This window comes from Podarcis bocagei, assembly GCF_964188305.1.
Source record: "Podarcis bocagei genome assembly, chromosome: 4".
Lineage (NCBI taxonomy): Eukaryota > Metazoa > Chordata > Lepidosauria > Squamata > Lacertidae > Podarcis > Podarcis bocagei.
In genome coordinates, this window is record NC_138128.1 from 87,328,617 (window position 1) to 87,343,186 (window position 14,570).

The window sequence follows — 14,570 nt, forward strand, 5'->3', positions numbered from 1 at the left end:
TGGGGCCCTATTTTATATGAATGCATGCTTTAACCCTTTGAGTGGAAGGAACAGAGTACTATTACTCATGGAAACCTGCTTAATACTGAGTCAGAACAGTGGTCTATCTAGCTCACTAATGTCTGCACTGACTGGCAGCTCTCTAGAGTTTTGAACAAGAATCTCACTCAGCTGGAAAGAATTTCCCATGTGCTCTAGTATTAAGCTGCAGTTCTTCTCTCATGGGATAAATATAATCATGTTAATAGTGATTTGATAAATTCATAATTCTCTGGAACATGTAAAGCCCCTTTGCCTTCAGTATACAAGAGGAAAATCCAATATTTTCTTGAAGCTTTTTGTATACGGGTGCTAAGCCCATGCTTTACCTCTTTTGAGAACTCCGCAGTAAAATACACAAAATAGATGCTCTCTCTGTTCTCTGTCTCCACGCCCACCCTGCAGCTGAACATCCAAGTCCTTCCGGTATTACTGTACAAGCTTTGAACAGAATAAGGGCACAGCTCTAAATAATTATGTCAAAGAAATGACAACTGTGCTCTTTGCAGGAGTAGGGATGAATAATTACAAGGCTGGGACATAATTAAGCAATTTTGGCTGTCGTATTCTTGAGCTGTCATTTTGATGTGAAGAGCTGTCAGGCCCAGCAACATGCTTTGCACTGGACAGGCATCTTCCACTTTGATCTACACTTACGCCAGCAAAATGAGGTCATGGTTTGGTCATTAAATGAAGCTTCCTTGTCTGGCACGATGCCCCTTGCCCAGCCAGGCTTACAAGATTTTTATTTCAAAAAAAATCAAGCATGAGACTACATTCAATATTTTGACATCTCTAAATATAAACATCACTGGGTAATGAAGTTCAGATCGCTTTACATGGCGAGACAGAACAGAGCGTCGCAATGTTAAGCTGTTTTCTAATGAATGACTGTATCTTCCCTGTAACGACAGTCCCATCACAAACAGACTTTAAGCAACAAAAGATGAAATGAAGCAAAGCAGAAGAAAGCAGCATTCTGTTAAGAAAAATAAAAAAACTAGAGGAAGGCAGGGAGTTAGACAAAATTAAATATTTATGATTTCACGAAGATTGGTGATTGCTAGCTCCTTGTGCATTTGAGTAAACATAAGCTAGCTGGATGAAAATATTCTGCCTTGAGTCTCATTTCATGTGTTGTTTTCAGAAGGGTAACTAGCTCTCTAAAGATTTTTATGTCAAGCATGAGATGAAAGCAATTCCCATGGAACTTTCTCCGCCACCCACCCCCACCCTATCGTCCATTGTTTCCTTCTGCTGAATAAGCTGTTTATTTCCAGTTTATCATTATGGAAGAAAGTTAACCTCACATTTAGATTTCTCTCTGGGAAAAAAAAAAGGTCTGATGGGAGTAGCACAATTCAAAGGAAAGTAATTCCATGTCATATCAGCTAATATTTTCAACAAGATTCCTTTCCCTTTGGTGACTGTAGTGTGCATCACCCCTCATTGGTGTGTTTAAAATATGTATGTATGTACATACATACATACATGCATACATACAGAGAGATTTACGTATGCTGTGGTTAATGTGAATTCAATTAGCAATGTGCATAAACTCCAGTCATTTTACCATCACATGAAGGCACAGAGCAGGTACACGCACAATGGTATTATGAACAGGAGATTCCATGCATTGTGCGGCAGCAGTTGTTCATTTGTAAAGCATCTTTTTCTAGAAAAAAACCCCCACTGCATGTTACTCCATTATTTCTTCTGGCAATCTCTGTCATTAAGGGTTACCTGAGTTGGTTCTCTGGTGCTGCTTCCTGGACGAAGACAGACCCGGTGACACAGCTCCATCCCACCCTTCCCTTCCTGCGCTTCTTCCAGCAACCAATCAAACCACCCCACCCTAAACCTCTGAGTGACATCTCCGGAGAATCAATGTGCCTCAAGGTGGGACCAAAGGCCCCACCTCTGAGGTAGTGAGTGGTGCCGCCATTGACCAATGGTTCCGTAGGCAGGCAGGAGCATTATGTTGGGCTGGGTTAGGGCTCATAGCTGTCAAGCGTCCCTCATTTGGCGGGACAGTCCCTTATCCCAGCGCCATGTCCCGCTGCTGTCCTTTATTGATGATCTCCCTTAAATAAGCTCCTGAAGGGAATGGGGCCCTTTCTATGTCCAGCTGTCCTTTGTCAACAACAAATTGTTGCTGTTTTTTTGTGTTGAACATATGCTATATGGTAATTTATGGACCTAATAGGTATCTAAAGCCATTTGCACGCAACAAAATATGTATTTTATCAAAGTAATTGTTGATCCCTTATTTTGGCTGCTGATCCCTTATTTTTGAGGCTGCTGGTCCCTTATTTTCAAATCTGTAAGTTGACAGCTATGTTAGGGCTGCGCCTGTCAATGAGGATGGTAGGATGGTGGCGCTTTATGCTTGTGCCAAAGTCCCACCAGCGCTTTCTGTTCAAGGCACTCAGCCAGTGACAGAAGCTCTTGTAAGCTCAGGAACGGGCAGTGGCCAAGAACAGAGGCTGAGGGAGGGGGGTGCTATGGAGGTTAAGAGCGTGAACTGTGAGCCAGAATCCCATCCACTGACCCCTCTCTTCCTCTCTTATCCGAGCTTTTTTTCTGGTAAATGTGCCAGAACACAGTTCCGGGACCTGTTTTCTAGAAAAAAAGCACTGTCTTTAGCTCTAGTGCTGAGCAGATTACAAACATGGGCTGGGAGAGCAGCAGACCGAGTCAAGTGATGCTGTGTTGAGCTGCCCAGATGGTGATATTTGGATCACATGTGGCTCATACACCAGGGACAGACGATACCTTGGTTAAAGCAGACTTTGATATGGAAACTTTGGTATAGCATCAAATACTTGTAGGGCACATGACCTATAGCAGATTATAAGTCTTAATATTGCTCATGCTTCCCAAAAGCCGCCTTTTCAGTGAGTGTTTGCACAATTAAAACTTCACGGTGTAAAGAGTTTAAAATGTATGCCTGAGCATTTGTACATACAGATGTTGTACACCAGATTCATTTTCATGGATTCCAATCCCCTCTACTGTTCCTTAGGATAAACCAATATATGGGTAACATATAATAAAGTATAATAATAATAATTCTACTGCACACCAAGAAGCATTTGCTCATGACATCCTAAATGTTTACAGAAGGGAATATATTATGCTAGGTAAGACCTAGTAATTCCGTAGCAAGCAATTTTAGAAAGGCCTATCTCAATGTTAAATTTGTACCTTGCACTAAAAGGATTGGGGAAATAAGTATATGTTTTAGAATAAGATTTAGCGGATAACTAATTCAAAAATTATACAGCTTGGGACATGGAACTGAATTACTAGAACAAAGCATCAAGACGTGAATTGAAACACCTTGGTTAAGATAATGGATAGATAACAGAACAATGCAGAATTATAGCCAGAATTATAGCACATTTCTGAATTTTTTTGATTGGGCCAAGACACATGCCTATTTCAAATAATATAACTATCAGCCACATTAAAGTAAAATACAGAGATATTTATAGAGAGTAATATAGTATGAGAACGATTACAAACAGATGACAGAATAAACATAAGGTTTTTTATGTGTTCAACTGTTGCATTTTACAGGATTTAGCAAAGGAGGAAGCCTTTCATAAGAGCTTCAAAGTAAATTCTTTCATATATTACAGATTGCATTGTAAGAGTTGAAATAGCTAAAGGCTCTAGTAAACAATGTGTCAAACCAATCTCCAAATAAGAACTGTTAAAACTTTAATAGTTATAAAACGAACAGCTCTGAATTAATTTGTTTTCTAGTGCAAACATACAGCCGATAACAAATGTAGCTAGCTACACTTCTATGCCCCCAAATGCAGTTTACTTCTGTAGCTGCTATATTGCTCTTTAGGATAATTGGATATCTGCAATATTTTTTTGCCACATATATTATAAAATAAACTAGTATGTAAGAAGTTGCTAGATGAAACCCATGAGTGAGTTTTAGATAGCTAATAATCCCAAGAGCAAAAATACCGATCTATGCAGATTGTGTGGTAATGCACTGATGTACATGGAAAATGTGTGTTGTTGTTTTTTCAGAGTAAACACTCACTTTGCCCAGTTTGAGAGCCACTGATGCAGAAAGCTTGACTCTAAAATCCCCAATTGAGTGATTCTCCACCATCAGCTCCACACAATATAATTCAACTTGGGGTCTTCTCTCCAAGGTTATCTTCTGCACAAGCAGAAATCCAGGATTCCCACCACGGGTTTGGGAAGCAGGGTACAAATGAACTTAGCTGCAATCCATAACTATCCTGTTCATAAGAAATACTTCATAAGAAATACTTCATTTTGATGTGGTTTTCCCCAAACCAATCCAAATTTGGAAAAATAAGAGTCACATTGCACCTTTAGCTGGTGATGTGTACACAGCCTATAACACACTGAGTTGGATCCAAAAGTGCCCCATTTGATGAGAAAGGCAATTCCACTGGTCCATGGTGCCTCCTCCCAAATTTCTATCTCCTGTCGCATTCTTAGCTCCCAATAATGGAAATGAGGGATATGGAAGGACGGGGAGGGAAAGCTCCACTGTATGAGCAAAATTCAACCCACACTTCTCTGCATCCATCCTTAAGTATCACATTTGTTTATACAGGAGACTTTCCCAGTGAATAAGACCACTCTGTCAAATTACTTCATAGATTAAAGGTTAATAAATTAAAGGTCACCAAGCACAATAAGATAAACACAAACAAAAGAGAAGAAAGCTGAGACCTTCATTGCTGTACAGAACAAATGCCACAGTACATATGTCACAAAAATCGTCTTTCCATGTAACATACCAAATGCTTGCTGACATGCTTCAATTCTTTAAGTTACTAAGGAGGACACTCTCTCACAAGTGCAGTGACAAGGCTTAAAAAGCAAAGTTAAGAAATGTTCATGTTTTGACTGCCACCTAATATCAGTTACTTGACATCCAGGAGTATGTTCTGCAAAAAGCGTAGAGCTGACTATTACTAAAAATGGCTTCAGCAGTAAGATTCTAGATCCAAAATGTTAAGATCCATAAACATCCCTACAGCCTTCATTCAGTCACTTACCTTTGTATCCACAGGCTTCACCACTTTCATAAAAGCACCCCTCAAAATGGCTTCCTCACGTTCACTTCTGCCAACTTTCCGAGAATCCAGAAACTTCAAGTTGGTTAATTTGTGCAGAACAAAATACCTGTTTTAAAAACGAAACAAACAACCCTTTAGGTTAAGAATTTCCATTGACCTATGACTAGGAATGGAAGGATTTGCTCATTTCATTTCTTTCTGTTTCTCATTTTTCCATTCTTAAATTCAGCTCTTCATATTTTGCAGCAATTTGCAAAATAACAATAACCAAATCCTAATGGAAATTCATCAGCATTTTAGTATGACTAATAAACACATTCTGAAATGTTTTGAATAATGTACCCATTTTTGCAAGCAATTTCCCCTTATACAATTAATTCAAATGTTATTTTCACTAATATCTGCATGTTTATGCACACTTTCCTCTACCAGATGCATTTTTGTAAACAGTGTTTTCGGCTGGAGAACCACATCACAAAATTCAGACAAGTGCAAATTTTGGAGGATCGCTGTGTTTCAGTTTGTATATTGGTTCAGAAAGTGTGACTTTGATAGATTCAGTTTTGAATGTGTATTGAACTGAGCTTCTCCTCCTATGACATAATAGTCTCAATTCAAAGGACATAAAGTAACCTTACAGCTGCAAGAACTATTTCTCCAACATATCAGCTATTTTCTACAATTATGCCCTTCACTCTGCCTTTTGTGATTCATATCAGTATTCGAACTCTAGCAAAACAATAGAAAAGGTTTGAGTCTGCAGCCTGTATCTTATTTCAGGATTCTGAATCTTGCGTGTATGGAACCTATTTTCATTTTGCATGTACCAAGGCTCTTTCAGACATGTCAAATGCATATAGGGGGCAGGGACAATGGGCATTCCCTCTCTATGTATGTTCAGAGTAATGTTGGAGCAGTGCCAATAGCTATGAGCTACCAACATGCTGTGTTACCTGAGGAACACTTAGCTTGTATTGGTTAATACTGATAGGCTTATATGAGGCAGCAGTGGGGCCACAATGAAAATGCTGTACCCAGTTTTGGTCAACCATATTCAAGGGGAATTATTTCAAAGTACAGCCACTTTTGAACAAGCAAGTTCTTTAGTTTAAGAAAATGAAAAAATGAAAACAGACAAAATCCTGCTCCCACTGTGGAACAAATGCAAGTTACTTAACTGGCAAATAGCTTTGCGACTGGTCACAGTGTGCTGTCAATGCTTCCTCCTCACTAATTTGGGGATTTAAAGTCTCAGGCAGGAGTTGATCAAACAACAAAAAGCTTTATTTACAAAAAGAAGAAGCTTGTGAAACAAAGTTGGGTCAGGAAATGCATTCTTTCAGGTAGAAGCTGACTTATTACTTAAACTAAATATAAAGATGCCACAGGCTTAAACACGGTAATGTATGCACAGCTTTTCTTAAAACTTCAGTTGCTAAAAATCAGTTGGTACACTTTAGGGAGATGTTCAAGTTTATAGAATAGGTGTAAAAATGCTTAACTCGGTTTTCTGTTACTTCACTCTCAGTCCTTTACTTAGTTGTGACAGGCGTTACAGTTAAATACGTTTGACACGACACAGTTTCCTTCACAGCTTAATACTTTGGTTCAAGAGCGAGGGGCACTTTTTGTCAGTTACCCTCTCTCTTAGCAATCCCACTTCTGAGGTATTTCCAAATAACATAACAGACCCAGAGGATCACCTCAACCCTTTTTACTGCTTGGGAGTCATCTTTACCTAAAACTCTCCCCTCCTGCCTAGAAGGAGACCACCAGTAGTTCAACTCAAATCAGAACCAGTTCACCCCTCAGTCAAATCCTACCATAATCCCCATCTCTCATTTCATCTCTCAAACTGAAACCTCAAACCCTCAAATCAAACCCTATCTAACTCTCTCCCTCAGAAACTGCTCTTTTTATATTCCCTCCCAAAGTTCTGACTCCGCCCCCTGCTCTGGCTGGCTGTCTAGGTAGCCAATCAGAGAGAGGCTCCAGCACTCTGGTAGAATTTCCAGTCTGGCTCTGCTGTCCCTCACAGACAGCTTCTCACATTTTGAACCACGACTAAAGGAAATATTCTCCTGGCAGGGTAGGGTTCCTATTCATTTTTGAGAAAAGAATCTAGAGGCTCATTCTCAGGAAAACAAAGGAGTTATAGCACAGCAAAATTCCCTGCACCAGAGAAGGGTGCTCATGATGTAAAGCAGTTTGCAGGATGACAGAAGTCAAAGTTTAGGCCAAACATTTGAAGAATATCTCAGGAAAGATGAAAAGAGTGGCAACAGTTTTCAGCGGAGGTTCAAACATTCTAGGTTTTTATGTGAGGCACAACCAAATCAAAGTTAAGGTTCATAAAATGAGAGAAAATAACTGCCTCGTCAGAGGGAACGCAGCAGATTCAAAATTGCTTTTCCCCCCTCCAGCTTCCTCTAACATTTTGGCAAAAAAAGCTGCAGCTTGGCTAGCCAGCCACCCACCCACACAGCTTTATTCACAAAAAGCTGACAGAGCATGGCACAGCATGGCATGAATCAAAGTTTGAAAAAAATCCCAGGAAGGTGATAATATCAACTCATCTCAAGTACTTGCTATTTACAGCCAGTCACCCAGATATGAAACAGACTTAGTGGAGACAGAGAGAGGAAGCGCCAGATCCTTTCCTGGCAGGAAACAGAAAGGTGATTAATAATATTTCCCACAAATGCCAAGTTTATATAGACCATCATTTTAGTAATCAGACTGAGGCCCTGTGGCTTGTCGAAGAGGCAACCTCACATGTCCAAATTATACGGAAAATGTTCAGGTTTGAAATATAAAGGACTGCCATTTATATGACTGAACTCAATGGAATAAGCTGTCTGGAAAGGTAATAAAATCCCTTTCCTTTTTTTTTAAAGGCGCAGACTAGTTGAGACCAGTTTGCCACCAGTTGCAGAAGCGATGGTTAGCCATGCTTTTATGAATTATTCTTTCAACGACAAGACAAAACAAAAAAGAGAGACAAAGGCCACACCTTGCTTTGTCTGAGGCTTGTAAAATCTTAACGAAATGGAATATGCTTAGTGCTATGTGTTAAAATCCATCAACAACCTGAGTGCAAACCTGCAACCAAGTCACTTCTATGAAAGAGTAATGGTACTAAAAATGAGAGCCCTCTTTAGGAAGCATAACATGTCCAAAGCTAGACAATTTGTTAAGAGTAGCTGGATGTCTGGGGATAATGAAATATTCTCAAACACATCTCCAACTTCCCTGGCTGCCCTTTCAACCCCCTGTGAGCCTCCGACGGCCCTTATCTTTCACTGGAAGAGAATACTTCCATCTTGTATTACTGGCAGAAAAGCTCAGAGGACAAGGAGCTCTTTCAAAGAAAGACATGAACAGAAGGAAACAATATGTCAAGAGCAAAGCTCAAGAGGAGTAAAAACACCCATCTAAGTGCAGGGTGAAAAAAGATTAATATTCAGGTGCAGAAAACATCACTATTAGAAAATCAGCAAATGTTTCATGATCAAGTGAAAGATGCCATCAAGAAGCAGGCGGCCACAAAAATGACAACAGACTTGAGCAGTGCTGTCTCATCTCCCTGCCAACTTTGGACTGAAGCCCTAAACGTCAGTCTTGTATAGCCTCCATCTAAGAAAGCCTAAATTTGTAGCCAAATGGTCTCGGCAGAAAGGGGTTTCCGCACACCCCTTTCTGTTTAACGTTTCTAGAATTAGTTCCTCAAAGAAAGGGAACATGCAGCTCCCCCCTCTTGGGGAAGGGGGGGCGAGATGAGAGCCATATGGATCATATGACAGAAATCTTCCTTCCCCCATCATCTTCGCAGTGCAGATGTTGTATAGCAGAGGATGATGAACTATAAAAGGCAATCTGCAGCAGGCATTAAAAGCTACCCTGTCATCAGTGCTGAAACATCACAATAATGATGCCATTTTGAAGAACAGTCAGATTAAATCCTTGCCACTCAGATTCCTTTCATCAGAGAGAAATAGGGACAGATGGACGGACCCCCCCCCATTAAGCACTCTGTGATGAACCATATATGCTATAGAACAGCATTTCTCAACCTTGCGTGCCCAGATGCTGTCGGACTACAACTCCCATCATTCCTAGCCAGCATGGCCAGAGGTCAGGGGTGATGGAAGCTGGTACTTCAATAATATCTGGGAACCCAAGGTTGAGAAAGATTGCTGTAGACCAAAGATAGCCAACATGGTGCCCTCCAGCAATCATTCCCAATCTGCTTACTTGAGCTCAGGGTTAACCATTTCCTGCACACAAGTGTGAGTCAGTTTTCCGAAAGATGGCAGATTGCTTGTTTGTTTGTAAGGGTTTGGAGGTAGTGGCTGGCTTGCTATGTATGTCTCTTATGCTTGTTTTAGTTTTATTGGTGCTGGTGTTTTCACCTTTTTTTTGTCATTTCGAGTTAATCAGTAGTGACAGCAAACCCTGCTTGCCATTAAACCATCAGGAGTGAATGTTGAGGCGCCTGATGCTTCCTGTAGCCATGTATTTAACGGCTCCACACCTCACATAGGATGTCAGATGTGGGGAGCTGGGTGTAGCTTTAGAAAAAAATATCTTAAACGCCAAATTAGGGCCTCCAAATTGCCAGAGACTCCCCACCACCACAGATGAGCACTAGAAATAAAAATGGAGGGACCACCCACAGCCACCTCACTACGATAAGGTAAGCTCAACACCCATACCCACAAAATTTACAATGAAATTTTAAAGTGCCCTGCAAAGGAGGCATAAAAATTGAAGCCTCTTTCGCAGGGGAATAAAACATTTGAAAAACTGGGGAGCAAGCACAGCACTAAAACAAAGTGCAATCTCCATACTGAAGCTGCCTTGCAAGGAGAGGGGAAGAGGAGGAGCAAACAGGCCTTGTTCCAGTCTCTGAAGAAGAGTTATCTCAGTGATACAGCACCTGCTTTTCATTCATGAGGTCTCTTGTTCAATTCTCTGCACCTCCAGGTAGGGCTGAGAATGTCCCCTCATTGAAACCCTGGAGAGCCACTGCCAGTCAGTGCAGGGAGAATACTGAGCTAGATGGATCACTGGTGTGCTTTAGTGTAAGGTAGCTCCGTATGTTCGTAAACCATGAAGTTGGGTTTAATGAAGTTGGGAATGTGACAGCTGAATGAGCCCGATATATGTGTCTTCCATGTAGAATCAAGTAATAGAATACACAAATAGGATACAAATGGAGTAGCAGCAGCCCTCCTCTATAGTACATTTAACCTCATGGCCAATTTAGCCATAGACAATATCCGGGGATAACTATACCTATGTAAGAATGAGATTATATTTCAACACTAAAAAAGAATAAGCAACATTTGAAGATGGAGTATCAGTCTAAACACAACCCCGCTTTACTAGAAAATATAGAAAAAAGGTACCTAAAGCCCCAGAATGAACACGTGCCCTTATAATATAAATTCAAGCCTTGTAAATTTAATCCAGGGTTATTTGTCGCTCCAGAACTCTTTACTGTGATGTATGACTTAGTTACTAAGGTTATCACAGCAGTATCCTAAAGTTGCATAGTACATAAAACATTCAAGTTAACAATGCAAGGAGGTTAACTCCCAAAGATAACCTGCTATCAGAGGGTTAAACCAGATGATAGGCCTCTGTCAGCTTCCAAGGAGCTATTGATGGTTCAATCAGTTTGTTTTGAAGGTAAAGTACAACAAAAGGGCACTAAACTTATTCAAACTGTCAACAGACACTATCTAGAATGTTGCTTGCAGGTAAGTAATTTTGGGTGTTTTAAGACTATTATCAAACGGCAATGGCTGCAGAAAGAGACAGCTACTAATAACATAGAATGCAGCCATCATAAAACACTTTATGGCAGGCACAGGGATCTATAAATTGCATGACATATTGCAACTGCTTTCAGCTTATAAAATTGCTAGTTAAGGGACCACTGCTTAATCAGAAAGAATGCTTCTAAATTTTGCATTCAATGTAAAAGAAGAATGTTTTATTTTGGCTGAGGAGGTGGATGGATCTGCATTTTTAGACATAACTTTGAACCCCCTTCAGAATTCCTGAGACTGGTGTTATTAAACTGACCCATTCTTTGTAGATGTGGGAAAGGTCATTATCTGCCATCATGGTTGAAGGAAAGCAATGAGCTCTGGTGAGAGGAAAAACAGATATCCCAGGAAGGTCTTTAAAGACTCATTTATCTCTGCCTGTGAACCTCTCTTCTAGTCTACAATGCCCTTAGAAAATTGGCTATGCACAGAGTCCAGACAATTCAAGAAGTTTTGTTCTGCAGCAGGTCAGGGGTAGGTTAGATGTCAGTAATAGAGACACAACATTGGCATCATCTATCTGTCTATCTGTCTGTCTGTCTGTCTGTCTGTCTATCTATCTATCTATCTATCTATCTATCTATCTATCTATCTATCTATCCAGATTTGGATTTCTCAGTGACAGGCTCCCCTTTATTGCCAGCTCTACAAAATGGCTGCAGTGGCATGTGAAACATTCAGCTACTTCTTAGCCATTGGCTCTAGGGTACTTGGGGTGTGCATGTGTGTGTGTGTATGTACACACAGATGGATCATTGTGAAGTAATACCTTAACAGATATACATTTTAAAATGACTTAAGTGTTGGAGTTGCTGGGTCCAGGTTCAAATCTTAGGGTTCTCTTTCACCTTTGAGCCAATCTCAGAGGATTTTGCTTGCACAAAGTATTTATAACATTTATAAGCCGGGTCATAGGATCATAGAATTGGAAGGGACCCTGAGGATCATCTAGTCCAACCCCCTGCAACGCAGGAATACCCAGATGTCCCGTACAGGGATCGAACCTGCAACCTTGGCATTATCAGCACCACACTCTAACCAACTGAGCCATCTTGTCAGGGTGCTGAAACTTCATACCTTAAAGGGGTTGGCAATGGGAGAGCACATTCCACATCTGAGAAAATTTGAGCAAAATTAAATTTTGGTAAGAAAAGCACCTTTCTTTCTTTCTTTCTTTCTTTCTTTCTTTCTTTCTTTTACAGGAAGTTCCATACTTCCTTTAGCTATCACCAAGTTTGCTGTGCAGTAACTTTTATCTGCATCAAAATTTCACAGGAAATTTGGAGGGGCTGAGTTTTGAGAAGTTTAGCAAATTTCAGCAAGAAATGTATTCACACATCCTACTGGTTGAGACAAGGGCCTATCTTAAGCCACCAAGCACTTTCACATTAAACCATCTGAATCAGGGCAGGCTGTGCAAGTACAGGACCAGTGCCTGGGAGCAGTGTTCAGCAGGATGAAAGCGAATAAACTCAAGCTGAATCCTGGCAAGATGGAGGTTCTGGCAATAGGTAGTTCTTAGGTCTGAGAAGTAGACAGGAAGCCTGTTCTACACAGGGTAGCACTTCCCCTAAGGGATAGGTGCACAGTTGGGGGTTTTTTCAAGATTTCGCTCTGTCATTGAAGGCCCATGCAGCCTCAGTGGCAAGAAGTGCCCAGCTTTGTCCATTCCTCTGCCTGGATAACCTGGCTACAGTAGTCCATGCTCAAATAATGTCCTGGCTGGATTGTGTTCTGTGTGGAGCTACTCTTGAAGACTGCACTTCATGATGTGTTACACTAGCACACAGAATCCTGAATGGTTTAGGACCCAAGTATACTTGAAGCGGGACGCGGGTGGCGCTGTGGGTTAAACCACGGAGCCTAGGACTTTCCAATCAGAAGGTCGGCGGTCCGAATCCCCATGACGGGGTGAGCTCCCATTGTTCAGTCCCTGCTCCTGCCAACCTAGCAGTTTGAAAGGACATCAAAGTGCAAGTAGATAAATAGGTACCGCTGCGGCGGGAAGGTAAACGGCATTTCCGTGCGCTGCTCTGGTTCACCAGAAGCGGCTTAGTCATGCTAGCCACATGACCCGGAAGCTGTACACCGGCTCCCTCGGCCAATAAAGCGAGATGAGCACTGCAACCCCAGAGTTGGTCATGACTGGACCTAATGGTCAGGGGTCCCTTTACCTTTACCTATACTTGAAGCAGCATCTTTTCCATTACCAGCCAACCTGAGTTTTGAGATCTGTGAGGAAAGTTCTGCTTGTGGTACCCTCATTGAATATGATCCGGGGGTGCGCGCACTACAAATAGCAAGGCAGCACCACATCTATGGAGCTCTCTCTCGGTTCAGATCTGACTGTCCCACTTTTCAGGTGACAGCTAAAGACCAACCGTTTTCGGAAGACTTTTAGACCACAGCAGGAGTTTAACTGGGAGTGATATGCTGCTGTTGCTGTGATTTAGAGTGAATTGTGTTCTCCCTCTCTTTTAACGTACATGTGTTGTTGTTTTAATGGTGGATCTTGAATCTGAACAAGATAGTTAATTTCTGGGTTGTTGTGATGAATTCTTACAGTTTGAAAAATGCATGTTCTTTTATGCATGTTCTTTTAGCTAGAATCTTGTATATTATTTCTTCATTGTCCAGGGCATGGATTTTAAACAGTTTAATACGGTATGGGGTGGTAACATTAGGTGGTGCACAATGCCATTGGAAAGAAGTACAAAACATCTGCAGCAGAAAATGAGGAAGAAACACATCAAGGTTTAATGTTATTTCAACACTAAATAACTGGAGATGACAATAGAGATTAACAATTCATTCACCAATTTGTTAAGTATTCAGTGCAGATGAAACTGTTTTTGTAGTTTCGGTGCTAATCTGACAAGGCATTTAAGGTGTGTATATTTTCAAATAGATGCACAGGATTGGCAGAATTTCAGTTGATTATGCTTTATTGAATTTTGTTAAATATAGTAAGCTTCAAAATATTCAAAATCTAATTCTGCATTTATTGTCTGTAGATAGGATTAGATGTGCAAAGTTTTAGAAATCTAATAATAGATATCAAAAAAACCAGATTGGTGGAGAAAAACAAAGCATTGATGATTATTAGTTAAATGAACAGCATATTATAATATTATTTCTTAAATTTGTATGTCACCCTTGATCCAAAAACCACATAGTGGTTTACAACATATAAATACAAAGTAACAACACACAATGCATAATTATTAAAACAAAAACAAAAGCAAACCATAACCCCCTTCCACAAACACATTTAAAAGACCACAGAATGTTAATCAGCTGAAGACCTGGTTATAGAGAAACATTTTTAGCAGGCACCAAGTGAGCCTCTCTGGGGAGAGCATTCCACAAGAGTGGAGCCACCACAGAAAAGGCCTGTTCTCGTGTAGCCACCCTCTGGACCACTTGTGGAGAAGACACACAAAGAAGGGCCTCAGATGAATCTTGCAGGAAGCAAATGGCAACATGTGACCAGTCTCAATGGCCGCAAGCCACCACTGCCTGCATGTTCATGCTTAACCATAGCTGGGTTTAGCATTAAGTGTTGACTGTGTTGCTGGAATTGTGCTGCTGAAAATGGAGGTTTGCTTCT

The 14,570-nt window shown here is 40.8% G+C and overlaps 1 protein-coding gene across 1 annotated transcript in view; it reads right to left on the bottom strand.

Annotated features, from left to right (window-relative positions):
- LRMDA (leucine rich melanocyte differentiation associated) overlaps positions 1-14,570 on the bottom strand; it is a 775,035-nt gene that overhangs the window by 321,704 nt on the left and 438,761 nt on the right. Inside the window, exon 5 of the mRNA XM_081191960.1 lies at positions 5,103-5,229. Coding sequence (XP_081048086.1) covers positions 5,103-5,229 — 127 coding nt within the window. The remainder of the gene's footprint in view (positions 1-5,102; positions 5,230-14,570) is intronic.